General features: G+C 38.7%; 2 protein-coding genes across 7 annotated transcripts in view; one reads left to right on the top strand and one right to left on the bottom strand.

Moving 5' to 3' along the window:
* The window catches only part of uggt2 (UDP-glucose glycoprotein glucosyltransferase 2), a 42,239-nt gene extending 18,446 nt beyond the window's left edge, over nucleotides 1-23,793 (top strand). For 4 of the 6 annotated variants that reach the window (XM_016668618.1, XM_007546425.2, XM_016668617.1 and 1 more), the window contains exons 23-41: nucleotides 566-697; nucleotides 2,918-3,048; nucleotides 3,246-3,338; nucleotides 3,427-3,529; nucleotides 4,250-4,329; nucleotides 6,045-6,234; nucleotides 6,350-6,508; nucleotides 6,616-6,701; nucleotides 9,264-9,348; nucleotides 9,504-9,586; nucleotides 9,896-9,919; nucleotides 15,126-15,230; nucleotides 15,315-15,399; nucleotides 16,242-16,424; nucleotides 16,652-16,812; nucleotides 20,206-20,320; nucleotides 20,421-20,537; nucleotides 21,645-21,786; nucleotides 21,962-23,793. In XM_016668618.1, the coding sequence (XP_016524104.1) occupies nucleotides 566-697; nucleotides 2,918-3,048; nucleotides 3,246-3,338; nucleotides 3,427-3,529; nucleotides 4,250-4,329; nucleotides 6,045-6,234; nucleotides 6,350-6,508; nucleotides 6,616-6,701; nucleotides 9,264-9,348; nucleotides 9,504-9,586; nucleotides 9,896-9,919; nucleotides 15,126-15,230; nucleotides 15,315-15,399; nucleotides 16,242-16,424; nucleotides 16,652-16,812; nucleotides 20,206-20,320; nucleotides 20,421-20,537; nucleotides 21,645-21,786; nucleotides 21,962-21,984 (2,097 nt within the window). In that variant the 3' untranslated portion in view covers nucleotides 21,985-23,793. Of the gene's footprint in view, nucleotides 1-565; nucleotides 698-2,917; nucleotides 3,049-3,245; nucleotides 3,339-3,426; nucleotides 3,530-4,249; nucleotides 4,330-6,044; nucleotides 6,235-6,349; nucleotides 6,509-6,615; nucleotides 6,702-9,263; nucleotides 9,349-9,503; nucleotides 9,587-9,732; nucleotides 9,776-9,895; nucleotides 9,920-15,125; nucleotides 15,231-15,314; nucleotides 15,400-16,241; nucleotides 16,425-16,651; nucleotides 16,813-20,205; nucleotides 20,321-20,420; nucleotides 20,538-21,644; nucleotides 21,787-21,961 lie in introns of those variants that run through there. The other 2 variants (XM_016668620.1, XM_016668621.1) reach the window with 2 other exon arrangements.
* A 116-nt stretch (nucleotides 23,794-23,909) lies between these two features.
* dnajc3a (DnaJ (Hsp40) homolog, subfamily C, member 3a) overlaps nucleotides 23,910-27,099 on the bottom strand; it is an 11,712-nt gene continuing 8,522 nt past the window's right edge. Inside the window, exons 10-12 of the mRNA XM_007546424.2 lie at nucleotides 25,226-25,358; nucleotides 24,718-24,866; nucleotides 23,910-24,401 (exon numbers count right to left, since the gene is read on the bottom strand). Of these exons, the coding sequence (XP_007546486.1) occupies nucleotides 24,250-24,401; nucleotides 24,718-24,866; nucleotides 25,226-25,358 (434 nt within the window). The 3' untranslated portion in view covers nucleotides 23,910-24,249. The remainder of the gene's footprint in view (nucleotides 24,402-24,717; nucleotides 24,867-25,225; nucleotides 25,359-27,099) is intronic.

Raw genomic sequence — 27,099 nt, 5'->3', positions numbered from 1 at the left:
AAGCCAAGGGACACACGTTTATTATTGGCTGCCAGACAGACTTGCTGACTGAATTGCGCTGACATTATTGGTATTTCACCTGATCTCCGGAGGACAGAAATGTTGGAGAAACTAATAACCTGACTCTACATCCCCCTCCACGCTCCCACACCCAATTTATTATGAACAAATATGACTGAGGTTTAATTAAGAGTTTCTGGTATTAATCACAAATTGATTTATCTCTTTTCTTTCTTTAATTTCTGACAGCTCTGTTTAAAATGTTTCCTTTTTCTGCTGGTCTTGTTTGAAAACCCAGTAGTTGTGCAGATGCAAGTCATCAATGATGGATGAAATGATAATTATTACTTTTTGCCTCACATACATCATTCCTTTATGCCAATGCATCACTCAGAATGGTATTTTGTTGACAAGCTGGAATGGAAGAGAAATGTCCTAAAGCTACTGTGTCGGATATTACAGTTGCATCACAAATCTTGCTTTACCTCGCAAAGTCTTCCGACATTCAGAAACTACGCGCTGCTGTTCCTGACATCCTAAACAAAGTTCTGTTCTTCTGCTGCAGGGAATGGACCTAGATGCCTTTGAGAAAAAGTTCAACACACTAGAGGTTGATTTTATCCGCAGTCAGCAAATGTTCTGTCGAGATGTCCTGAAGCTGCGTCCTGGACAGCAGGCTGTGATCAGCAACGGCAGAGTAAGTAGACTCTCTGTTATCAGGTATGGCTAGAAATGTGAACTTTAGTGACCTGGTTTGAATTTGAGGCATCAGGATTTATTTATAACTTGTTTAGAAATGGCTCAACTGATTTTCATTGAATTGCTGCTATACATTTTAAGTGATTCCTTTGCTAGTATGTTAAGAAAAGCAATAATCAGTGGAAGCGATCGGACCAACATCAAGCATATTCCAGAAGGAGTAAAGGAGAAAGAAATCTGTATTAAAACATTTAAGATAAATTTAATCTTTCATTTGTCTCTTTTCTACAATGACAAAGTTACAGATAAATTAATCAAATCTCTACATTTTAAAAATGTATATGCTTCATCTGATCGAATGGCCAGCCCTTCTATGAGTCAATCTGTGAAACATTCAGATTTTTATGTAAAAATCACTTAAATGATTTTTTGATGGCTGTCCTTTAGGGGTGCACAGATATTTTGGCTCCGATTTCCTTAACTTTGCGCGATCAGCGGTCGGCCAAATCTTATCCACCGATCTTATCTTCCTTCGCAAGAAAAATCAGCCACTGTCCCCGTTTGCCCTGCAGTGAGAGAGTACTGACTGACAGACCTGTCCAGCATGTCTCGTCTAACAACAGTCTCCCCATTGTTGCCAATTTAGCAATTTTTCTCTATACTTGGCACAAAATAAATCTGGCATGTCAGGCATTTTAAAGATTGGTGATTGGCCATAAAACTGCAATCAGTGCACCCCTACAATCACGTTGTAGAACAATTGATTGCTGCAGTCAGCACAGTGACTCCGCCCACACCCCATGTAGTGCACCAAGTGGTCAGGTGAGCGCCATAAATCTGGCTTGTGAAAAATCATTAGAAATAACCATAATAACCACTTATTTTAATAAATATGTGTGAAGTTTTTTTAATTAGTAGATGTTGACTAATCAATACAAACGCAACAAATTTGCTTCGAAAAAGTGAATCCCCCTCCCCTCCAGCATCCCCCCGTTGCGCCCCCCCTTGCCCACCTCCCAGCGGCCCGATCGGTGCTTCAATCTCAATTGGCAGACACCTGTGTTTAAACGCGGCCGCAAAGAGTCGGGGTGGAAAGGATAAAAATGAGAGACAGCGGGATGATGTTTGCACTTCGTTCATGCGTCACTCGCCTCGCACTCTGTCTCTCCCCCCTCCTGTCATCCTCTGCTCATACTCAGTGCGGTTGATGGCGCTTCATAGTTTTGCTGTTGCAGTGAGAGAATCCTCTGTAGTGATGGGAAGTTCGACTCTTGTGGTTCCCAAGCTGCTCCTAATTTGTTATCATCTATAGCCTCATATTTTAGCTCATCCTTGTAAATGTGAATGCTTTGTATGTTAATAAATCCTTTTGCATCTATGGATTTCATGAAAAGCCTTATAGTTGCCTAATTTAATGTATTTGCTCTCTTGTGAAAGCAGGAAATCTCACTTTTGTATAATATTTGATAACATTTTTTATATTTATTAAGTACAAAAGCAAATGAACAAAACTATGCAACGCAAATCTACCAGACAGAATCATAACAGAAACAGAATCGAACTCTGTAGCCACACTATGTCCTCAGTGAAGGTTGGCTTTCACAAGAAAAAAATAAATAATTGTGCTTTAGCATCGTTGTGTTATGAACAGTCCTGAATGTGTCTCGGTAATTTATGTTTCATATCTGTTTACCTGTTTACTTTTATTCTGTTTGTATGAGTTTAAAACAGCATGTTATTCTGAATAAAGCACAGGATAAATGTTTCTCTCTACTATTTACCAAATTACAATGTCAGTTTTTCTGCCAATAAATAATTTTTGCTTCAAGGTTTTCGTTGTCTTCATTTGGCAGGACGTCTGTTTCTTAAAGGTCCCAGATGGTCTTTAGTGTATTCTGCGTGTTTGCGTACAAAGCTGATGACTGATGTCTCAGGGGTGACAGACAACGATGGCAGCAAGGCAAGAGGAGGCCAGCCTCTGAGAAAGTGGCTCTAATAATTAATATTATCTCATGTTTGTCCACAGCAGTGGGAGGGCTGGTCTCACAGACTAGGAAACAGTAAAAGCAGAGAGAATTACTGTGTAACATAGCTTTAAGTGGATATAACAGTCACAGTTACACTACATCTGACATCCCCAGGGCAAGGTTTAAGTGATACACACTGAGATAAGAATTGGAAAAGTCGTGTTTTGACTACATTATTTTCTCCATGTCAGATCCTCGGTCCGTTTGAAGAGCAGGAGGAATTCACTATGGAGGATTTCCACTTGCTTGAGAGGATTACACTGAGTGGTTCAGCAGAGAAAGTCAAAGCCAAAGTAAAACAGATGGGGATGAAACCAAAGCAGTATGTTTGTAGTCATTTCAGTCTTGCCATCTAAATCAGAATGTAACTTTGTCTTCCTCACCGATGTCTTTAATGGACATTTGTTCACCACCACCTACCTCTTTTATTTTTATGGTCTTTTATTTATTTTTTTATTCTCAGAGATCTACCTCTCTCAATTCATACACTTTATAAATAATGGACCTCTTCTCCCTTAGAGCGAGTGACCTGGTCATGAAAGTTGATGCGCTGCTTTCTGCAGTCCCTAAAGGAGAGGTCAGAAGAGACGTCAGTTTTAAAGACACCCAAAGGTATGCTTTATTTGCTTACTATTTATCATTCTTACTTTTTCGAGAACATCCCACAGTGAAAATGAGAATGTTGAAATTCCCCCCTCAGTGTGCTCCAGCTGTCGCCACGTGAAAATGAGGTGTTCTACGATGTTGTGGCCATCGTTGATCCCCTCACTAGAGAAGCACAAAAGATCTCCTCGCTCCTGATCGTAAGACACTCTCCAGTTTTGCTCCCTTTCTTTCAGTCAGCTAGAAAGCAACAGGCGGGCCGAGTAAAGCAGCATGTAGAGTTCAGCACAACGCCTGGTAGTGTTGTAGTTTCTCTTCAGCAACTGAACAAGTCTGATCTCTCGCAATTGGACATTTTATAATTTCCTTTTTGGTTTTATGAGCCAGAGCTTTTCTTTGGTGGATGCCTACTTTTCGAGCAACTTTTCTGCACTGTCTAAATTTGCTCCCTGCTTTTTTTTTTTTTTTTTTTTTTTTTTAAATCTGTTTTCCATATTTTGAACAGGAAAATGATTACAGCTGCTGTGAGCTATAATCATTTGGACAGTTTTAACAGAAATGTTGTGAAAATGATTATGTATACCGTTCAAGCTGAAGAATATTTGCTAACCTACGCTGATATTGGATATTTGATTTGACTGGTTGAACATCTGATATTACAAGCAATTTTAGATAAACTTGTTCATTTATTCAGTTTAAAAACTTATATCAAATATCTTGTTCATTTTTGAGGAATCAAACTCGCTCAGTAAACTAACATGTGTACATATTTTTTTTTAATGTTGAGCTTTGTGGAACCATATATAAAGACTATTTCCATTGGTCTAGCTCACCGTTCTATTTTTAATCTCCCTGCTGCACACATGATTTCCTTTCTCCTTATTTCTGACTGGGCCTCTGTTTCTGTTTGAATGCTGCAGGTGCTTAGTCAAGTGGTCAATGTGAAACTGCAGGTGTTTATGAATTGCAGGGCCAAGTTGTCCGAGTTGCCCCTCAAGAGGTAAGCTCCAGCTCCAGCAGTAATTAAAATTTCCTGTTTGGCTTGTTTGTGTATCCTCTTGTTGCTGCAGTCTTAGCATTTCAGCTGCACTTGATCCCTTTGTAAGAGAGTGCTACACAGATGCAATCTGCTTAATAACACCGCCTTATTGCTTTGGGCCCCCACGTGCATCTCTGAGCAAATTCCAAACATTCACTGTTGCAGTTCAGACCGTGTAGGGGAGAGAGTTAAAATGATAGTCAAATGAAAACAGAAAATGATACATAGATTTTATTTTTCTCCCCATCAATATTTGGGCCCATGGGTGAATGTGGCTATTATATGGTTTATTTATTTATTTTTTATTGTGTAATAGGTTGAGTCATTTGCAGAGTTAGTCCACAGACATCTCTGGGGATATAACTGAATTTCCTTGCTGAAGCCTTATTGATGGAAACAAGTCTTCGACCACAAATCATTCACGTCTCCACCATCCCTCCTCCATAAACTTCCTGTCCCCTTGAGCGAGAAATGGCTGTAATTGACGTAGATTGCAACTTGATGCATTCGTGTGGGATAAATAAGCTGGATGTCTCCAGTTGAGCTGTTGTGTAAATGCTGCATTTCTACAAAATCACAGTGTTCTGAAATTCTTTGAAACTGGCTGCTAGTTTTGGCCTCACTGCCAGATTACAAATTACAATAATGGTTAAGCTTACAGGAGGATCGAAGATCCTTTTCATTTTTCTTCCATTGTGACCTTTTTTTCCATTTATTTTCATTTAGCTAGGAGTTTTATTTTTTTTAACAGGGGCTTGTTACTACTTTACTGCTTCATTTTGTTTTTATAGCCACAAGCATGGTGCCGTTAAAGTCCACCTGTGGTGATTCTGCTGCCAGTAGGAGTGCATGAATTCTGTTTCTGTTTCAGTTGCTTAATTATCTTGACTGCTCTAAAAAGAAGTAAAGTTTTTTTGATATAGTCACAAATCACAACCAATGAAATGAAGGCTATAGGTTTCCTGTGGTGAGCTGGATAAAAGCTTTTCTAACCATAAGTGTTCCCTCACCACTCTTTGGTGCCGCAGTTGTCACACTCATCTCACTCTGGAGAAGTAAACAAATCTACGAGTAAGGTGAAAAGCAACCATTTGAATATGGAACATGTTTATGCACCTGCTAGGCAATAGAAGCTTTAAGGTATAAACTAGTTAGGATTAGTAATAATTTTTTTCAGCTACGCTGCCTTGAAAACATATACCCACTGAACCAACTGCTTCAATATATTTTATCCAGGTTTTATATGATGGGTCAAAAGAAGTAATACATGATTGGCAAGTCAAATGAAACTTTTTGCTATAATGTATAGCTTCCGTTGAGTCCCACAGTTTGTTGCAGTTAAAGCTGTGAGTTGTTTAGGTGAACTCTTTTCCATCCCTACACATAAACCTGCAGTTGCTTTTACATAAACTTTTCTTGTTCACGTTTGTTGTTGGGTGAACAGCACAAGTTGTCAAAGCATTAGATCTCTCACCTTTAAGCAAATGATACAGACAGAGCTGCTACAGCTGGTCCCACCTCTACTGTCCTGATGACTGTAACATGTTATAATCTTATATCTTGCGTTGAGTGTAGTTTTGGTGTGGAAAGTCTTCAGTGTGGAAAGTCAATGATTCAACAGTTTAAAGCTTTACATTATCTCATGATTTGCTTGCTATGTTTGGTTTTCCTCACAGTTTTTACAGATTTGTTTTGGAGCCTGACGTGGCGTTCTTGGCCAACGACACGGCGTCTCCAGGGCCGGTTGCCCGCTTCACGGAGCTCCCAGAATCCCCCCTTCTTACCCTCAACATGATCACACCGGAGAGCTGGATGGTGCAGGCAGAGCAGAGCCTCCACGACCTGGACAACATCCACTTGCAGGAGGTAGAGAGGTGCTTAGTCATTGCTACCCACTAATTTCTGCATGTGTGGGTAGAGCCAGAGTGCTTTTATTCTCCTCCCAGGGGTTTCTTGCTTTGTAATTTATAGTCCTTCACAGGTTAATGGGGTTGTAGCAGCAGAATTTGAACTGGAGCACCTCTTACTGGAAGGCCACTGCTTTGACCTGTCAACTGGCCAGCCGCCTCGCGGACTACAGTTCACCCTGGGCATGAGTCAGGACCCGCTCATGCATGACACCATTGTCATGGCTAATCTGGTCAGCATCCTTGCCAGGTTTCTTGCACTGTGTTGGAGAAGATCAAATATGATTCTGGCTGTACAATTTGGAATGAGACTTTGACTAAAGTGAAGAAAACTTTGCAGGGGTATTTCCAGCTGAAGGCCAACCCAGGAGCCTGGATCCTAAGATTACGAAAAGGGAGATCAGAGGACATCTATCAGATTGTCACGTGAGTATGCTAGTCATTGTTTACAAACACAAAATTAGGCAGTAATGGCTGTACAGCAGGTGTTTTCATAGCTGAGATTCAAGGCTGGTTTTCAGCTGTCTCTTCTTTCCTACTGAAACCCATCTCTATGGAAACATGGTGAGCTGCTGACACTGTAGCAACGCAAGGTTTTGATGAGTGCGGGGAGTACTGCTCAGCATAGAGGCAGGGAGAGACGGGTAGGTGGAAAGGGCTGCTATTAAAGAGAAGACAGACTGGAGAGATGATGCAGATGGTCACCTTCGTGCCTTCCTCCTCTGACTGTGGAATCTGTTTTTGTGAGGATGCAACCGAGCAAGTTTCCAAGACAGAATGATAGAATCTGTTCTGTTCTTGGGTTTATTTAATGAATCTGAACCATTTGTTTTAAATAAAATGAAGGAATAAGTCAGTTGGTGGCTTTTCTGAAAATGTCCACTTACTTGCGTAAATGTCATTGTTGTTCTTCTGACAATGGATTAAATTTGTTTTTTCAAGACTTTGATGATACAATATTCAAATAATTTTTGAAAGCACAATGTCTGAATTTAAGGCAGATTTTTTTTTTTCTAATCAACACAGGTTAAAATATACACTGCTGCTTTATATATCCCACAAGCAGCCTTTATGTGTGTTTTTTTTTGACATATGCATTTTTAACGTGAAAGTTTTTTATGTTAACTTTTTAACATGAAAAGTTAAACATTTTTTAACTTTTCATGTTAAACCCCCCTCCCCCCAACTATATCAGTAGGGAAGGTTATCCCCAAACATTCACATCTTACTAAAAAACAAGTGATGATAAAAATGTAGAGATTTTTTATGTTACAGACCTTCAAAGCTGTTAATGATCATGAACGTGGTCCCCAACGTATGTGTAATTCTAACAATATTTGGATCAGAGGAAATGCATATTTTTGAAATTTTGTACATATCTATAACATATCCATGCACTCTTAACTTCCTGTAATTGGCGCCTTCCCTTAGTGCCTGAGATTATAAAACCCCTGGAGGGTGTTTGTGACATATTTGTAACTGATATCATTTTCAGCAGTAGTATCATAATTTAACATTTTCTCCAAATTTTGCAGCCCTAATTGAAGTCGTCGTGTATTTAATCCTCCCTGAAAGTAGAATATTTTAATGCATCAGTAAAAGCAGAAGGTTAATGATGTTGATGCCCATGGTGAAAGTATGTAAACTTCTGACCTGTGCTATGTGTGAGGGGGCACTGGCTGTTTGTCTTCACAATCACCGATATCATCCTCTTTGGCTAACTTCACCTAAGATTTAGGGCATATACAGCCCTCGGTTCCTCTGGAATCATATCAGACAACCAAGATTTATCCCCCAATCCTCCAGGTGAAGCTAAGAGGTGATGTCATTTTTCACCTTGGCAGGGTCATTATTCTTGTGGTTAGCGGCACTCTGCTCTGGTTAGGTGGCCGATCAGAGCCTATTGGGAGCGTCTGTGTTCCCAAGTCCCAGAGTGTGCATTTTCCTCCTCCAGCCCGTGTTGCTGCCCCGCCTCGCTTTGACAGCGATGAATGAGATGACCAACTCTCCCCCTCTCATTGCAGGGATACAGATTGATCTCTGGTGCTTTCTAACAGTAGCCCTGAAGGCTGATTTGCACTGGTGACAACAGAAGAGGGAAAACACAAGCAGCGCTTGAGCATGTGGGAGAGGGATTTTCCTTAGGTCCACTGTGGAGGGGGCATTTATCATAGTGATAAGGTTAGATTTTTTGCCTTTAGTAAGCATTTGGAGTTGTAATGGCTGGCGGTGCATCATGGTAAATTGCTCATCTCAACCTCTGGTTTGTTCTACAGTGGTTCACCATTAAACCTTGCTGATTCGGTCTGCCAAAATACATTGTCTACTAGGCAAATAAGTCCTAAAACAATTACAGTGAAAGGCTGCGTAACACAATCAATACAGTACAGACTTTCTCATTAAATCTACCAGTATATACAGCACGGCTGGGAAGTAGTGATGGGCAAAGTAATGGCGAGGTGATTCTTAATGAGAATGGAGGGTAATGAATATGGTCTGGTTTTTGACCCTGGCAGCTGTCCCAGTATCCGCTTTAAGTGCGCGTGTCTGTTAGGACTCTGTCCATTAACGACTGTACTTTCCCTTGTTGTAAGAGCCTATAGTGTTGCTTTGTTTCTGCCTGTGTTGCCATGGCTAAAGCATGGAAATTGACATAATGTAATGGTCTCTGTTTGGAAAACACCTCTTTCATTTGACTGAAATAGTAACTGAAAGTAAAACAGCAAGTGATTTTCTGATCACAGTGTTCAGTGCCTTGCAGTTTACGTTGTCCACACCCGTTGAAATTTTCCAGATGTTATTTTGCAGCGACAAACTTACGAGTTTTTATGTGATTTGTAGGACCAACACAAGTGGTTATTTATTTATTTATTTATTTTTCTTTCGTTCTTTCTTTCTTTCTTTCTTTCTTTCCTTCTTTCTTTCTTTCCTTCTTTCCTTCTTTCTTTCTTTCTTTCTTTCTTTCTTTCTTTCTTTCTTTCTTTCCAGGCATGATGGAACTGATTCCCCACCTGATGCTGAAGATGTAATAGTTGTGCTAAACAGCTTCCACAGTAAGATCATCAAAGTCAGGGTGAGAAAGGTTCTTAGACATGTGCTATATTTAGCTTCTCTACTCCTCTTCTTTCTGTAATGTTCCTGTCGCTCACAAATCGTGAGTGTTGGAAAACTTTTAGCCAGTGCTTGATAAAGCCTGTGGAAGCTTAATAGTTATGTGTTTACTTGCAGGTGCAAAAAAAAGCAGAGATGATTAATGAAGACCTTTTGAGTGAAACTAGTGAAAGCAAAGGCATATGGGACTCCATAGTAAGGTATGTTCAAAGTCATCTTTAATTTGAGAAACTCTAGTTAGTTTTAAACTTTCTGTCCGGCTTTCAGGCAGTTAAAATAAAAACTGAGTTCTTTGATAGTTTTGCTCATGTAGCTTTCACTTGTCAATTATACAACACGGTTTCAGGAGATCTTACCCTTCCCCTGGATCAAGACTGCAATATTATGCTGTAAGATCTAGTCTTGCAAAAAATATGTGCTTCTGTAGGTATGTGTGTGCATTTGCGTGATTTCCCAGCATTTCCTAACCGTGTGATCCCGTCTCTTTATTTAATGCTTGCTGTGTGAAGTGTTTGGAGCACTTTTGAGAAAAGGTAGGCAGTCTTGCTGGAACCCCTTTCACACATAAACCTTTGTTAAATTCATTAACATGTCAAGTTTATGTGTTGCTTTCATTTTTATGTGCCACTCTACTAAACATTGTTAGGATTGTACATCTGCTGTACTCCATTTTCAAATGATGGATTGAATGGTGGTCAGTGAGCTTGTGAGGTTATTTTAAGTCTTCACTTTGCTTTAAACTCCATATTTTAATCTTGAACATGTCTGCTGTGTTCCTTGATCTGCGTGAAGCTGTTTGTTGACTAATATACTGTAACGAACCTTCATAAAAATACATTAAACCTGTATTTATACTGAGATTAATTTACATGAAGGTAAATTCTGAAGCAAATTGGTCACACTGGATTTTACTGAGTAAAACAGGCTGAATACAAATGCACATCAAACTTGTCAGATTTTTTCTTAGTAAAAAATTTTAAACCATGTTTCCTCTTCATTCAATTTCAGTTTTATGTAGCTGCTACTTTTTGTATTATCTTAAAATGGCTAAGATCATGTCTTCACTATTAACCCACATTTTTCTGACTCTCGTCCTTCTGTACCATAACTCAAGGTCTCCATCACTCTCCTTGTGTTTCACCATCCCAGCCATTAATAAACTTAAAGTGTAAAAGGAGTCTGTCCAACTGATCAGCCATAAATGTAACCTTTGAAATATAGTATCTGACCAAATATTGCACCCAACAGTCTTTTGCATTCCCAGTATTGCACTCATTGACATTGTGATGACGACTGTGATTCAACATATTGTGCAGCTCTATGGTCTGTTTAAAGTCAGATAAAATGCACTGAAGTTTTTAACTTGGCAAAATATAAACAATTTCTGGGGTATGACTAGTTTTGGAAGGCACTTGAAGTATTATTTAACCATTAATTTAATCTATGCTGAATATAAGCAAACACTTTGAATTGATTTTGTAGCACATTTCTTATAATTTAAGAAAATTGTAGCTGGTATCGGTACTTTGTCATTTCAGAGTAAATATTTGAATAAATATTGCGGATAGATTTTGCTGCTTGTTTGTAGTGTTGGAGAAAGGGATGTTGTGCCCAGCTGGTGTTGACCACAGTTGTGGATTTAGCCAGAGCTCTGTGGTCCAGATTATCTCGGGTGATTCAGCCAAACAGCTCTCACCTGACCCTCTAAATCTGCTTATCTGTGGGACTCCATTGTTGGGCTGAAGTCCCTTCATAATGGCTGGCTTATTCGTCTTAGGCCATTGACATCGTGAGACTCCACTGATGTGTGGTGGCTTAGCCAACTGTTCAGCTGAAGAGAAGCCAAGGGTGACTCTGTAGAGAAGCAAACTTTGAAGAATAATGGAAGTAAAAATTCTCATTATATTAGGAAATGTATACAAGTTGTTCATGATTCTAAACCACTGCAGAGTTTGAAATAACTTGCATAGCGTTGGTGTCAGGAAGCCGGTTTTAGAGGACACTGTTCTCCCACCCCTCCCTACACTTTCCCTGGTGTCTTCTTGGAGCCTCGGGGCTGAAGCCGTGGTTGTGATTGAGTGTGGGAGAGACACCCCTTCCCTCATCAGCAGTCTGTTACAGACAAGGACACTCGGCCTGACTGCAGACACATCTAGCCTCCAGCACAAGTCCTGATTTCTGTCCGCTAAATGTGCCTTGAATCATGAGCCGTTGCTCTTTAAGGACACGTTAATGTGTTCACTAGTTTGAAAGTGTCCTCTAGATTTTACTTCAGACTGCTGTTATCTCACACAACACGTTTTAGTCTATTTTCCAACTTAAAAGTGATCTATAGACTCACCGTGTGGCTATCATCGGCCACAAGATGGTCAATGTTTTTTTTCTTCCCGTGTCCTGTTGAAATGCTTAGTTGTTCTGTGCAAGTCAGTTTAAGATAATGCTCCGAGGCATCCCTTTTAATCTTTTTTTATGCATTTAACTATTGAGTTCACATTGATATTACTTTGTAAAATTGTTCTGTTCCGGTCTATCTTCACATTTGAAAAACTGCAAGCAGCAAATTTTTGCCCAATAAACGACTTTAACAATCCATTATAAAATTTGCTGATACATCAGCTATGCAATTAACTGTGCTGGACTCACGCACACTTCCGTCAGTTCTTTAAAGAAATCCGTGCAATTTAGAGCCTTTTCCTTTTTTTAATCACTTCATTATCTGTTCTGCATCAGATTATCAGTCTAATTCAGCCAAAATGATTCAATAAAATTGTCCCAAAGGCACTGCATCACATTTAATTGAAATAATTTCCTTGAGCAGTCAGACTTTTTAAATGTGTTTAAAAGTCAATGACTTGTCAGATCTCCCGGTAAAACTTTGTTTTTACATCAGCCCTGATATAATCAATTCCAAGTGTATTGAAAAGAAAATGTCACTTTACACTTGAGTTTAAAATCAGCTTAGGTGAAATGTACAGACACAGAAAAATAAGGTCTCATTGAATGTATTGACAATTCTTGAAACAAAGTACATCCTTGCTGCTTCTTTAGGATTCAAGAGGGTAAGTAGCAGCCATGGACTGCTAATTAAAGTACTCAACTAATCACCTGCCGGTGCAAAGACCTCATAAAACAGCTGGGTTTTTCACCCACTAGATGGATTGATGTATGCTAACACAATGCCAAAGGAAGACATTATAAATGGTTTAAAGAACTATTTTTTCAACAAAAACAAAAAAAAACAAAAAAAAAAAAACTGAGGTCCGTCTGAACCCCTAGTAAGAATCTTATATTTTAAAATACCAGTACAAATAAAAAAAAGAACTGCATTGGTGTGACATATTTTAATGATTTTCAAAAGAAACTGTTCACTCTTAAAAGTACATATTAGCACAACTTAGGTTTGCAATGCCACAAGACTTTTACAACAATGTCCTTTAGGGAGATGAGAAATGACTTCAGATATCTAACCGTAACCTAAATCACCATGTCACCACAACCGTATAAGAAATAAGGCTGTTAAGTCCTTGACCACCTTGCAGCCATTAAGTAGAACAAGCACCGTTTCACACACCAAAGCATCCTAGAGTCAAACAAGGGCCCATTTCTAAATACTTGGTCAAAATAAAGACATCAACACCACAGCAGCCAGTCTACAACAGAATAACTGAAATCCTGCAATAGTCCAGTTATAGTATTGACCTTACCTTCGGTGAAATGCTGTGGTGGGGCCTTAAGAGAATTGTGCATGAAGAAATGTCTGCAAACCTCATTTAACTGAAGGAATGTTGCAAAGAAGAGTGGACCAAAATTCCTCTATAATACAGTCTTCCAGAAATTTACTAGGCAGATCAAGTTAATTATAGAAACATTCATCCAGGGAGTGTTACAAAGAGTTTTACAGGAAAATAACAAAACAAACATTAGGGAAATTGTTTGAAAGACACTAATTAAATTGTAGAAAAAAAGGGAGCATCATTTAGAAATAAGATATACACTGCTCAAAAAAGTAAAGGGAACCACTCAAATAACACATCCTAGATCTGAATGAATGAAATATTCTCATTGAATACTTTGTTCTGTACAAAGTTGAATGTGCTGACAACAAAATCACACAAAAATCATCAATGGAAATCAAATTTATTAATCAATGGAGGCCTGGATTTGGAGCCACACACAAAATTAAAGTGAAATGTTCCCTTTATCTTTTTGAGCAGTATACATTTCTAATATCTAACAAACAGATAGCTAAAATATGTTCAAAATTAACTGATGAATTAATCTCCGGCCTGTATGGGAAACACTATTGTTTTATTTAGTGAATTTAAAGGACTAAGCAGTTTCTGAATATCTCACGTTTTCACATTGTTTAGTTCAGAGCTCAGGAGCCAGTACAAAAATTTAAAACCTGGTCTGATATATTTAATTTTCTTAGTATTGGTCAGGACTCTGGAAGCAGGATTTCAGAAGACCTGCAGCTAAATTATTATTTTTTTCTTGTATGCCAATAACAATAATACAACTTACTGAATATAAAGTCAAGTAGCACTTTTTCCAGTCCTAATTTGACATGTAACTCTAAAGGCATGTTTCTAAGCTGGTAGTTGAGTGATCTACTAATTAACTTTGTAGATGTTGCAGTTTAGGCCCCATAGGTGTATGCTCTGTGACTTTGATCTTATGTGATCAAGTGAAGTGCTTATTTCTAACCTTGCATTTTTGGAACCAGAATCATTCACTTAAGTTTTTATTTCAATAAAGTTGCATGTCATCAGTATAGATGTAATAAGAGATGTAACGCTCTATAATCTGAAATAGTGACTCTAGGAGGGAGCTTTTCGGAACCTCTCGTCTGATTAATAGATTTATATTTGCCAAATGACAAAAGGTAGTCCCAGATTACTAAGCAAAAATATCAATACTTCAACTTATTTCTGATGGAGGTGTTTCTGTAAGACGTTTAATTGTGTTCCGAACTTGTCCATACATGTTTTTCCTTAAAAATATAAAGACTCCCAAAACTTTAAACAAATGAAAAATACATTAAAAGTAGATTGCTCTAAATTTACTCACAACTCTGTATGTCACAAAGGATCAGTCTCTCCTCAGCAGAAAGTAGTCTTGAATTGATAACCATAAGTATAATGTTGGTACACTATGGTAAAGAGAGAACTGCATGTATAAGGCTCGAGAGGCACTGATGGTCCTAATCTAATTAACTAGAATAGAAGATAATGCATTTTTCCTGCTGTGGCAGAGACAAGCAGAAGCTCCTATAGCACAAAGAGGTGTTTAACAAATTTGGCTCTGTAAACCCCCATACCAATATTTTTTTTGTTCACTCATTGCATGCATGTTCTTCTTTTTCCATTTTCTAAGAAGATATGAACATAGGAGTATATGTGAGCTTTCAGAAGCTGCTTCGACAACTAATTTCAGCCTTCTAGATGAGTATCAGCGGGAGTTGAAATGTCTCAAATCATGTCAGATTTGTTGACTTTCACACCACTTCCACCCTCATTATTTTTATTTTATTTTAAGAAAACACATCAGCTGCTCAGTGCTGCATGATTTGTTTTAAAATTGTTTTGAAATTGTTTCTTCTGCCTTTTATAACAATAATTTCCCCTGGCTTCATGAAAGCATGGTTGCTACAGCAGAAGTTTTGATTTGTTGCCTCCATATGAAAAGTCGTCATGAATCATATCGCCGCCGACTCACGTATTCTGGTTTCATCTGCAGCATTACAGGTGGTGCCTCAAAGAGGGACGAGGGAGAGAAGAAAAAGGAAGATATTCTTAACGTGTTTTCTGTGGCCTCCGGTCATCTGTACGAGCGATTTCTGAGGTCAGTTTCTTCCCTTTCAAGCCCTGCACTGTGAATTACATTTTGTCTGAAAGTTAATCTTGTCATATACCACCTCTCTTTCAGAATAATGATGTTGTCTGTTCTTCGGCATACAAACACACCCGTCAAGTTCTGGTTCCTTAAAAACTACCTCTCACCTTCTTTCAAGGTATTAGTTTGTTTTTTTTGCGACGTCATTGTCATATATGGAGAAATGTCCAGAAAAGAAGTGTTTTTCATATTTTTAAAGTGTGGAAAAAAATATTTTCAAAAAAAGAATGTGGATAAGTGCTAGCATTTTCAGACTTTATTACTTATTTCATTATCTGAAGAACAACATAAAGAAGCTTGCAAAGAAGTCAGAGTTCGGAATTAGCCAATTGTTAGTTGACTGGCTCTGATTGGTGATTCGCATTCAGATATTTAGCTGATTTTGAAAACACATCAATAATAAAACCCGGCAACATAAAGGTTTTGTACCGATGAAAACACCGTGGAAAATGGTATGTAGAAAAAAGCTTTGGCTTCCAATTATTTTATTGACTAAATGGAAAACAAATTCAAAATTTTTAAGAAAATATATTGAGGAATAAAAAAACTCTATGTTTAGGTTCTTTTTAAATTGCAATTTTTATCATCGATATACCAAAGCAAAGCTACAATATTCAGAAACATATTAAGGCTGAACTAATCAATAGATCAGTTTATTCCTCAATCAACTCTGTACTCAAAAAATAGTTACAAGTTAAAACAAATAAATTTCCCTTTACCGATATAATATAATGCCAAATTCAGGATTGTGCTTTTTAATGGTTTTTGAAGCACATAAATGATAAAAACCCAACTAGGAAATGTTTTTTTCATTCAGACCCTGTAACAAAAGTTGTCAAGCTGAAAAACAATGGAATTCCAAACAAGAAAATGTGTAGAAAGTCTGATATGTTCTAAATAGAAAATACGCCATGTAGAGAAATCTTTTAACCTCTCCTATATCCTTTTGGTCTTTGGTAGGAGACCATTTCTCACATGGCCAAGTCGTATGGCTTTCAGTATGAGTTGGTGCAGTACAAGTGGCCCCGCTGGCTCCACCAGCAGACGGAGAAACAGCGGATTATCTGGGGATACAAGATCCTCTTCCTGGATGTTCTGTTCCCTTTAGCTGTGGACAAGATCATTTTTGTAGACGCCGACCAGGTATGGACTTTTGAAAGAGTTTCACGGCACTGTGTGATTTAAAGCCCGACTCGTTTCGTATGAGTCTCGCTGCCGGTGTGAAGATTTGATGAGATTTTGAAACTCTCTCAAGTGTCATCAGTCTTTTCTGTACTTACCGGAGTTTTTGCTTTTTTTCTCTCTCTGTCTCTCTCTCTTTCTCTCTCTCTCTGTCTCTTCAATACACACACACACACGCATACACACAGATTGTTCGGGCTGATTTAAAAGAGTTGAGGGACCTGGATTTACAGGGAGCTCCCTATGGCTACACACCGTTTTGTGACAGTCGCAGAGAAATGGAGGGGTATCGCTTTTGGAAGAGCGGGTACTGGGCCTCACATCTTGGACAGAGGAAATATCACATCAGGTAAATGACACCTGGTAAATGGACTGCAGTAGCTCTCCTGGGCATCTGATGTTTTAGATGCTTGATTGTAGTTTGAATATAAAGTCATTTTCTCTAATTCACACTGTAAAGCAGTTCACACAGGGTCAAATATTGACACACTTTTTTCACATTGGGTTTGTAAACGCTCCTTACCACCTTTTTTTCCCGTTTTGCTGTGGATGTGTGTTAAAGAACATTGTCCAGTGGGAACACCGTTTCAATCCAGTGACTGATGATTTGAGGTGAACTTAGAAGTTCTTGTTTTTTACTACATTTGGTTCAGTTAGTTCTCCAATACTCCTGACAGCAAATTACCCCAAGAGTACAATTCTGCCACCATGATGCATGACAGTTTTTGCAGGATTCAGAGATTAGAATGCATTATCTTTACTTCTACGAACAAATACCTTAATCCTTAATGCGTCTTGGTATAGTTCCAAGTCAGTCCTTTTCTTGAGAAGGATTTTGACTTGGAACTAGCGACTTGCCTGGGTGTACTCTGCCTCTTGGACAAAGACTGCTGGAGATTGGCACCAGCCCCCTGCAAGGAGACGCATTGATGGACGGACTGACTTAGCCTTGTTAATCTGAGCATCTGAGCAAATGCAAATTTTAGTTGCTTCACTATCGTGTTCACGGAGCAGGGTCTTCTTTATCAATCAGCCATCCCTCTGTTTGTCTTATAGATTAGCATAGCTTGTTTTGTTGTGAACAGTGATGCTGCTGCAGCAACAGTTTCCACTTCATGTCAAGCTGATTCCTGGACTGCTCCTGATCATCCCTGTCCTACATGATCACATAGGACAGGGATCTCAAACACACATCAAAACTGGTTTTGTAATAGATAAAAGAGGCAAAAAAAAGTAGTTTCTGGAAGGTTTTGCTAAATATTTGTAGATTTTACTAGGATTATCTCAAGAGCTTGTGGTCAAGGTGCAAAATTCAATTATCTGTGAGGATATATGTGTTTGCTTAATTCTTTATGTATGACTTTGCTGATGTGTGAATGGGAGAAAATTCACAATAAATTAAATATTGAGGAAAGAAATGTATGATTAATATTTGAACTCATCAATCATAATCTGTATTAGATACCCTTGACACACTGTGATTCTTTTGCCGTCTTTCTGTGTCACATTGAAGCGAAATCAGCTGGCAGACAGTGGATGAACTGAGACAAATTAACTCTCTGCTTCACCACAGGCTGATGGCAGCAGAAAAAAAAACAATCATTTCTCTGCATCTTTCAGACAAAATCTCTTAATCCTGAGCTGCATGTGTCGTGCACACAATTGCAGACGAGAGAGAGAGAGTACAAAACACTCAGGTTTTTTTCTTCTTTTTTTTTTTTTATCTGTTGGCTGGTGTGACAAAACCAAGAACTCCAATCAGAGATAATCGGTACCATGATAGCGGTTATCAGCCTGCAGTGTTTATGCTGTTTGCTCTCCACAGCCTCAGTACCCATAAAAAAGAGGAGTCTGATGTCTCCTTTGAGACAAACTTCACACATGTGCAGCTACCTCTCTCAGCTAGATGCTGCCGAAATGAAGATCTGTGCAAAGTACAAATTACATTTTCAGAGAAAGCAGGACGTTAAGACACGAGGCGACATGTAGTGGCTGCACGTTTGTGCTTTTAAAATATTAATTTAATCCTTTAAAATATGTATTTACACTATTGAGGCAGTCGAATTGCAAATATTTTTCCTAGGCAATTATTTTTGATTATTTGTATAAGGCTGGTCTATCTCCTGACACTTGTTTAAAGAAACTAGAGTTACCAATGTTAAAGGGAAATAAAGGGGAAAAAAAAAAAATGTTTGTAAATTTTCTGCATCGTTGCTTTAATGCAAACTGGTTCTACAGTCAGGGCTTCATTTTGTTTATGGCATCATAACTGTACAACTTAATTTATTGCTGTACTGATAAACAGAGCAATAATTTGGATTATTGCATATTTCTCAAGCTGAGAATCTGCGAAGCTCAGTTAGAACAGTGGTAGATGCTGGGACTGGTATCTCCAACATGTCTTGAAATGTGTTATTAACATTTTATGTTACAACAACAACATACTTGGGTATATTCAGGAGTAAATTGGCCATCAGGAGGCTCGGGAGGTTTTACCAAACTTCCTGACGGTCTGTATCGGGCTGAACTGGCTGGTGGTCTGAATATGTTTTTGCCCCATAAGGCATAGCGGTGCTGCCGCCCTTGCAGCCGCAGGTGCGCCATAAAACGTTAGACTGGGTCAGTCTGATATCTTGCATACTAAGGGGAAGTACGAGTGGCCCCTTGTTATTTGAAAGGCATAAAGAGAAGCAAGTTAAATTAGCCAGCATGCCAAAAAAAAAGGAGAGAGAGATGAGTGGGGCTGAAAAACTTGGCCGAATTGACAAACATTTTCCGAGGCCAAATAAGTGACAAAGAAGAATCAAGCTGCAGGACTTCAGCGGGTTAGCATGTAGCATGCTGTCTGCATGGTTCCATCGTCCCACCCCAGATTTGGCTTATAGTTTTTGGATGTGTTCAGGGCACACAGAAAATTTAAGGCAGCGTATCTTTATGCCATGTCTGCATTAATAATTAATGTGTTTGATCAATTAAAACTAATTCATATTGGCTGATCTGAAAATGCACACATTTCTTGATTGCAAAAGAAAACATTTAAAAAGAAAGTCTGAGATCAAAGTAAAAAAAGAAAAAAATTATATATATATATATATATATATATATATATATGAATATACAGACTATACATCTAATTGTCATCTTCTGTTTTGTTTTATTGTTTTTTTTCATTAAAATGTGGTTGTTTTTTTTTACCAGTTCTATAAAAATACAATCAGTAATTTGCTTTGGGTGTTTAGTGCTTTTGAGTTGGTTTTTGTTTTGTATTTGTGTTCTAACACGGAGTTGTTTGCAAAAGTGCTATAAAGTTTATCTTTTCCCATCAACTCTGGTTAGTTTCCCTAAACCCTGCTAAAGTAAAGCATTCCCTCAGCATGATGCTGCCACCAAGATGTTACACTGTGGGAATTATGTGCTCAGTGTAATGTGCAGTGTTAGTTTTGTATGAAACAATGTCCTAAACAAAGTTGAGGCATAGTCATGTCACCATGTGAAACGCATAGGTCGTTACACAAAGATTGATGTTTTCAAGCCTTTTTGTCTAATTATGATGATTTTCTGCTTACAGCTGATGAAAATGCGACGTTTAAGATTATATTATTACATCAAAACCAAAAGAAGACACATTTTTTTGTGGAGAGATAACAGCCTCGATTGAGCATATATTATAATTTATTTGATAGAACAGTAAAATGCAGAGACGTGACCCTGTCTTATCTTTTTCCTTTGCCGTTTCTCCCAGCGCGCTCTATGTGGTGGATTTAAAGAAGTTCCGTAAGATTGCAGCCGGAGACAGACTGAGGGGTCAGTACCAAGCTTTAAGCCAGGACCCAAACAGTCTGTCAAACCTGGACCAGGTGCATAAACCCATCCATGAGATTCAATAGACACTAACTGGTTATTCATAAGAATTTGTATTTATAAACGCTTTAATCATTTACATTGTTATTTTTTTAGGACCTTCCTAATAACATGATTCATCAGGTGGCCATTAAGTCCCTTCCTCAGGAGTGGCTGTGGTGCGAGACGTGGTGTGATGATGCCTCTAAGGTTACAGCTAAGACTATCGACCTGGTGAGTCCTGGTAACATTTAAAGTGTATTAATCTCTCTGGTCTTTAACTTTTTGTTGCTAAACGTATCATTTTGATATCTATTGCTGACCTTTACCTAAGGCAGGCTGACCATATAAAACATAAAAAGCATGATGATTTTGGTCAATATTGAAACAATTAGTTAAAAGGATCATTCACTAAGTTGTTCCTCCTTAGAAGTTACTGATAATCCATTCAAATGTAGGGTGTTATTAAAAAACAACAACTAATAAAATAAGATATTCATTGCCCTAAATCTGATTTAATCTGAGAGGATGAGACATGAAGAAACTCCACTTATTTTACTGTTATAGACAAAAAAACAAAAAAAAAGAATAGTAAGGAATTATTTTACTTGCAGTTTTTCAAGCAATAACATAGAACTTGAATACAAAAGCAACAAAGACATGAGAAATGCTTTGGGTTCCCAATTGTCTGAGTTCACACAACATCCAGTAAACATGCAGACTTTAATGGTTTGTACCTGCATAAAAAGATGCAATTCATGTATAACCTTAACCAATGCATTGTGATACAATTTGACTTTTTACATCTATTGTAAATTATCAGTGTACTAATTTAACAAATACACATATTTATATAGATGTTCATTCATGCAATAAACAGGTACATTCTTAAAGTTAACTCTGGATTTTCTATTTCTTTTATCAGATTTAGTCTGTTTTTTTTTTCTTTTTTCTACAAAGTCCTTTTTACCTTTCATGTTGCAGTCCATTGCATCTGCTGAGGCACTATAATGTTTGAGTGTATTCCCATCCACTAATGTCCACAAGGCACTTGGCATTTAGCAGGCAACCAGGCAATCCTGCAGTGTCCTAAACTAATTTGGAGAATTACTGGATGTGCTCCAGCGGACTGAAATAGGAAGCATTGTCTCACTGCGGTGTAGGTCACCACTTGGTAACTCAGACACAAGACCGGGCATAATGTCCTTTTAACCAAATTGGAAATCAAATTGGGTGCAAATGCCTGTCGCAGACTGCCCTGGGAACTGGGGAGCCGACTTGTACGGACAAAGTGCCACTGGTGATGTGTGAGCGATGTGTTGGTCTGTTTTTCTGGTGCAGTGCAATAATCCTAAAACCAAAGAGCCCAAGCTGATGGCTGCAGCGAGGATCGTGCCTGAGTGGGTAGATTATGACAAGGAGATAAAAGAAATGCTGAGACGAGTCCAGGAACAGACTCCAGCCCCCTCACTACATAAGAAAGGTAAAGGAGGAGGGAAAAGACGTCCTTCCACAACGCTTTCCTGTTGTATTAATCAAACTGCAGCCTTTGTCTGTTATTCTTCGGCACGACTTAACCTTTTCCATATCTAGATTCTTTTTTTTTTCTCTCTCTCTCGTATTAAGTGCTCATTTTCGGCATTTCTTTCCTGCATCAGAGAACCGGCGGGATGAACTTTAGCGTCTGCCAGAAGCATGGTGAAGAGGAAGCAGGCAGCACCTTTTTGCACGCAGGCCACCTGTGAAGCTTGAAGACAGACAGTTCCAGCTAAACATAGCTGTGGAGTGTTACATCCCCAGCCGGATGAAGAGGATGTGATATTTTCAGAGATGTCATTTCTGCTTCTGAAGTCGGTAAAAATCTCACAAACTCAGCACAGGATTTAATTGTGAAAGGGCAGCCAGAAACCCACGGCTTGAGGCTCTTCAGCCAGACAGCAATTATTGGAGAGTCTTGGAAACGCAACGTTCAAAGCACCACATCATGTTTGTTTTAAGGGAAGCATTTGGCATATGTTGCACTGTACTAGTAGAGAAGGCACATTTCTAAGTATATTTCAGTATTTAAAACATAACAAACACACCTGTCTTGTTATTGTTCTCTATCTGAACCAAGTGGAGACGATGTTGCCTTCGTCTGTAGTGCCAAACCAAAGTCGACCGTTATTAGATTTCACAAACTGCATTATAGACAGTCCGCCTTTTGTTAAACTCCACCCACCTATGACTGATCACTCCTCACTTGGCAGCTCCAACAACAAGCTGCATGTTCCAGTAGTTCTTACCTTTTTATCTGCCTGTTTTCTCAACTAGCAGTTCGCACATCACTCCCTATTTCCTAATAACACAACCATAGAAATCTCACCGCAGTTACCTGCTTTTAACTGGTTGTTTTTAAGATTTCGCAGCTAATTTTTTGTCACATTTTATAAATGCAACTACATCGGTTGTAGTAGGTTATCTTTACAGGGGAGAGAATTTAAGCTTGGAAACTCGAGATGCATGGATGGACATAACTATATAAGAAACAGCATTAAGTGGTCCGATTGGGGTGACTTACTTGGTAAATTCAGACAGCATCATGTAGGCAGCAGGGAAGGTAATACAGTCTTAAAATACGAAGATTTTTTTAAGTCTGTTTCCTTTTCAAGACTTAGAAAATACTTTGATCCAGATCCACACTATTCTTATTGAATTTAGTCCTACATTTTTATAATGGAAAGCTTGAAGAATGGCTTAAACTAATTCATTTGTGGATTTAAACGTTAGAGGAAGAACTGTTTAAGGTATTTTTAATATTGTAAATTCCTCAACATCTGAACATGTAGATGCCCCTGCAATTTTGTATCAACTTTTTTTCCCTCTCCTTTTCAACATCTGGAATACAACTATACGCACACATTCAGATAACTTTAATCCAAAAACCATTATCAGTAGGGAGGAGTTTATTTACCGGCTTCTTATGTGTACCGTTTCTTTAACTGCTGGCGTACGCCGAGTACGTGCTCAGAGAGAAGGCAGCCAACGGGGGAAACCCAAGTGTTTACAGAGTGGAGTTGGACAAATGGTGGTCTGTCATTGGTACTCTGCTTCAGTTTTCCCATCAGAACAAAGAATCCTCAAGTCGTGTTTTTATAGGTAGCATGTCAAAGCTTAACTTATTTCTGTGTTAATTATGTGACTTTTTCAAACATCCAGTGATTTTTGTCTCAGGTTTAAGAGGACGTGTTGCTGCTCAAATCAAGCCAACATCGTGTGTTTCCATTTTAAAAATTCATGTTTTTAAACAAGTTTATGCAGGCTGCTCTCAGGACACCTTTGTTTCATTGTAAAATGTTAAAAAAAAAAGCAATGTTTATTAATATTATGTAATGAGAGGGTGGATAAAAAAAAATAAACTTTTGCTATAAAATCTAAGTTCTTATCTCACAGGTCATCAGTGGATGGATGGATTCAGTAAATTGCAAAAGTATGCATGTTTCTAACTACATACCAGGTGCATTTTCCTGTTTGTTTTTTACAGCAATTCACCAAATCCAGATTCATGTACATAAATAGTTCTTTTTTTATTTACAGTTCAGCAAAAATCCATTCATATAAAAAATAGTGTTTATGAATAAATTTAATCAGGTGAGTGGATGTGAATTGCAGAGTGTGCAACACATGGAAACGATCCGAATGTCAGAATGAACTTCATGTTGACAAATAAGCCGCTTCACACAAGGCAGAAACAGATATACCCGCCCCACCCCCATCCAGCCCCCCGCCAGGCGACACTTGAGGTTGCATTATTCAACAACAGAGATGAGTCTTTAATTAAAGTCACCATTCGCTCCACATTTTTCTGACAGTTAGGAACTGACATGTTTTTTTCATGCCAGTGATCTCCCTTTCAAATAGGGAGGAGAGGAAAATCCGCTCCGGTTATGCTTTATACCAAGACTTCTCAGTTGTAGCTAAATTTGAAGTTGAAGGGTCCGGAGCCGAACGGGTTGAAACCTTGGAAGCCGTGGAAACCTCCGTGGAACGGGTGATGGTGGCCCTGCTGGCTCTCTGGATCCATGGGGTCTTCGCCGTGGTCGAACTTGGTTCTCATTTCTGGAAGGCACACATTTATCTGAGGTTCTGGTGAAACTGAACACGTCGTCTTTTTGTTAACTTGTTGAAGCATCTTAAGTTGGCTAAAATGCTGAGTTGTGAATACATGTAAAATGCTACTGCCTCTGACAGGGGATTCATTCTGACTTGAGAAATGTACACAGTTTAGGACGTGAAATCTTTTTCTTGTTTGAATCGGCCAGGCTCGACTGTGTGATAACAGTAATCCAACAGGACAAAATAAGTACCAGTAAGGAGCCATTTTCTGCAAGATGGGCACTAACGGCATCTCAAACTGTGCAGACGTCGTCCTTACCGGGATCGGTGAGAACCTCTTTAGCCTGAGCGATGTCTATGAACTTCTTCTCTGCTTTCTTCTTCTCCTCTGGGTCCTGGAAGTTGTCAGGGTGCCACTGTTGGGCCAGTTTTCTGTAGGCACGGATAATCTCTTTTTTCTGGGCAGTTCTGTGAGCGTGAAGAGAGCATTATCAGCACATTTTAGAAAAATACGAACATCTCAATGTCAACATAAGCTGCACCTAAAAATACTTTTGGTTTCTAAGTTGGTGTTCCGGTTCCTGCATAGAAAACCGAGTATTTTCAAAAGTATAATGACTCAATAGTGGCTCAAGTAGTGTTTGATTGTAGGGATTTTTTTTTTTCTAAACTTTTGTGTATAAAACAATTTGTTCTTGAATGAAAAACATTCCTTCCTGACACAAACTTAATTAGAATTAAAACATCCCAATTCTAATTAATGCTCTCCTAAAAAAAAAAAAGAAATCCAAACTAAATTTCCTAAATCCAGTGATCACAGCACGCACCTCTTCACTCCAAGAATCTTGTAGTAATCCCTCCTTTGTGACTGTTTGAGAAGTCGCTGAGCTTTTTCCAGGCCTTCTTTGATCTCATGGTCGTTCTCGCTGTGTTTTGCTGCAGTCTCATAGTCTTTAATGGCTGGAAAGACAAAGAGGGAAAAATAATGTTTAATACCTCTTTTCCTTTTTTGTAAAGTTAGTACTGAAAACTTCTATGTGTTGTAGTGGGACTTTGTCAGACCAACACAAAATTGAAAAAAGGATTAAATGATGTTCAAATGTTCAATCTCCTCTACTTGAGCACCCTTAAATAAAATCCAGTCAGTAGAGTAAGTAGAGTCCACCTGTGTGTAATTCAGTCTCAGTATAAATACAGCTGACAGGAAATGGTGGTGGAGGTGGGAAGATGAATGGACAAAAAAAATATTTTAGAGGCTTAAAAAAACAATTGAGACTGGGGTGGAAACATAACTAGAGCTTCTAACGCATTAAAGCATACTGCTGCGCTAGAACAGCCTAGTCAAAGTCCAGATTTAAATTCATTTCATTCCTTGGCAAGACGTTAAAGACGTTCTCCATCCACTGAGCTTGAGCCACGACTTTCCTCCTACATCATAATCATAAAGAAGCTTTGCAAAAAAATAAACGTACCTCACAACGTCTAAACATACAGTCCTTTCAGAGATTTTTTTTTATTTAAAAAAAAATAAATTACTGAAATTAAGAATTTGTGGCAAACCTAAGGAAAATCGAATGCTTCAAGCCTGCGTTTCTCTGTGTGACTGAACAACAGGAGGCTAAAAGAGTTGCTTTAGGAAACAGCAGCGCAGCATGCAGAACACGTGAATTCAATTTGAGCCAGCCACATCACTCCAAGAAAAAAAGAAAAAGTAAAAAAAAACAACAGGGAAGGCAATCACAGCGATGCATGTTAACAGCAGCCGGTACGCATGGAAAAAAGGCTCCTCCAGGATATTACATTATTGTCTGGCTGACACAAAGAGCCAGTGGTCTGTGCTGATTTAAATGCATCTACTGACTGAGAAGTGATTAATTAAAATGGCTTTTTACTGTAGATTGCATGCAGAGGTTTAAAAGCAGCCGAAAGTGCTTGTGCCTGAAAGAAAAACAGAACTGATGAATTCAGAGGGGTGCTTTTTTGGAAAAACGGAAAGTAAAAAATACAACAAAAATGTTGTTCCGCCTTATTTGAATAAACTGCACTGTGGACCAAAATAACACAGATACGCTAAGCAAATGTCAGGAAAGCTGACAAGTTATTCAACTTTATAAGAAATGAGAGTGGAGGAAGAAATGGTCTATATAAACTTGTGAGGAAAACAGTAAATCTCCTTTGAGGGATCGGCAGATGGATTACTACACCTTAAAATGTCAAGCTGCTTTAAATAAATTACTCAAGTTTGCACATTCAGAAAGTGCTGAAAACAACCCAAATATCTGCCATTATTTGCATTTAGTAGCTCCCATCGCTTCACAAATGTTGGCCTACATGCTCTTGCTTTATCGACGTCACATTAATTTAATAGGTTCCATCTGCAGCTTCTTCCCTCCCGATATAAACTCATTCAGCAGGAAGCAGAGGCGGCTTCAGGCTGCTTGCGAGCGCAGGTTTGGATGCTTTGAGGCGTGTTGATCCTGCGAGGCGAACCCAGGTGAATTAAACGCCCATGTGTTCTGACACATTAAAGGCCCACATGCGGTCCGCCGTCTCTTAACGGCTGATGTGTTCAAGTCACGTTAATGACAGCACAGATTAATCTCAGCGAGGGTTTCTTTCTGCATAGATGATGGGGGAGCGGATCTCGAAGATGAATCTTATTACTTCTTGGCTGACTTTACAGAATGATGGGGTTTATTGG

This window comes from Poecilia formosa, unplaced genomic scaffold (genome assembly GCF_000485575.1).
Source record: "Poecilia formosa unplaced genomic scaffold, Poecilia_formosa-5.1.2 Scaffold16, whole genome shotgun sequence".
In the NCBI taxonomy this organism is placed as follows: Eukaryota; Metazoa; Chordata; class Actinopteri; order Cyprinodontiformes; family Poeciliidae; genus Poecilia; species Poecilia formosa.
This window is presented reverse-complemented; position numbering and strand designations above follow the sequence as displayed.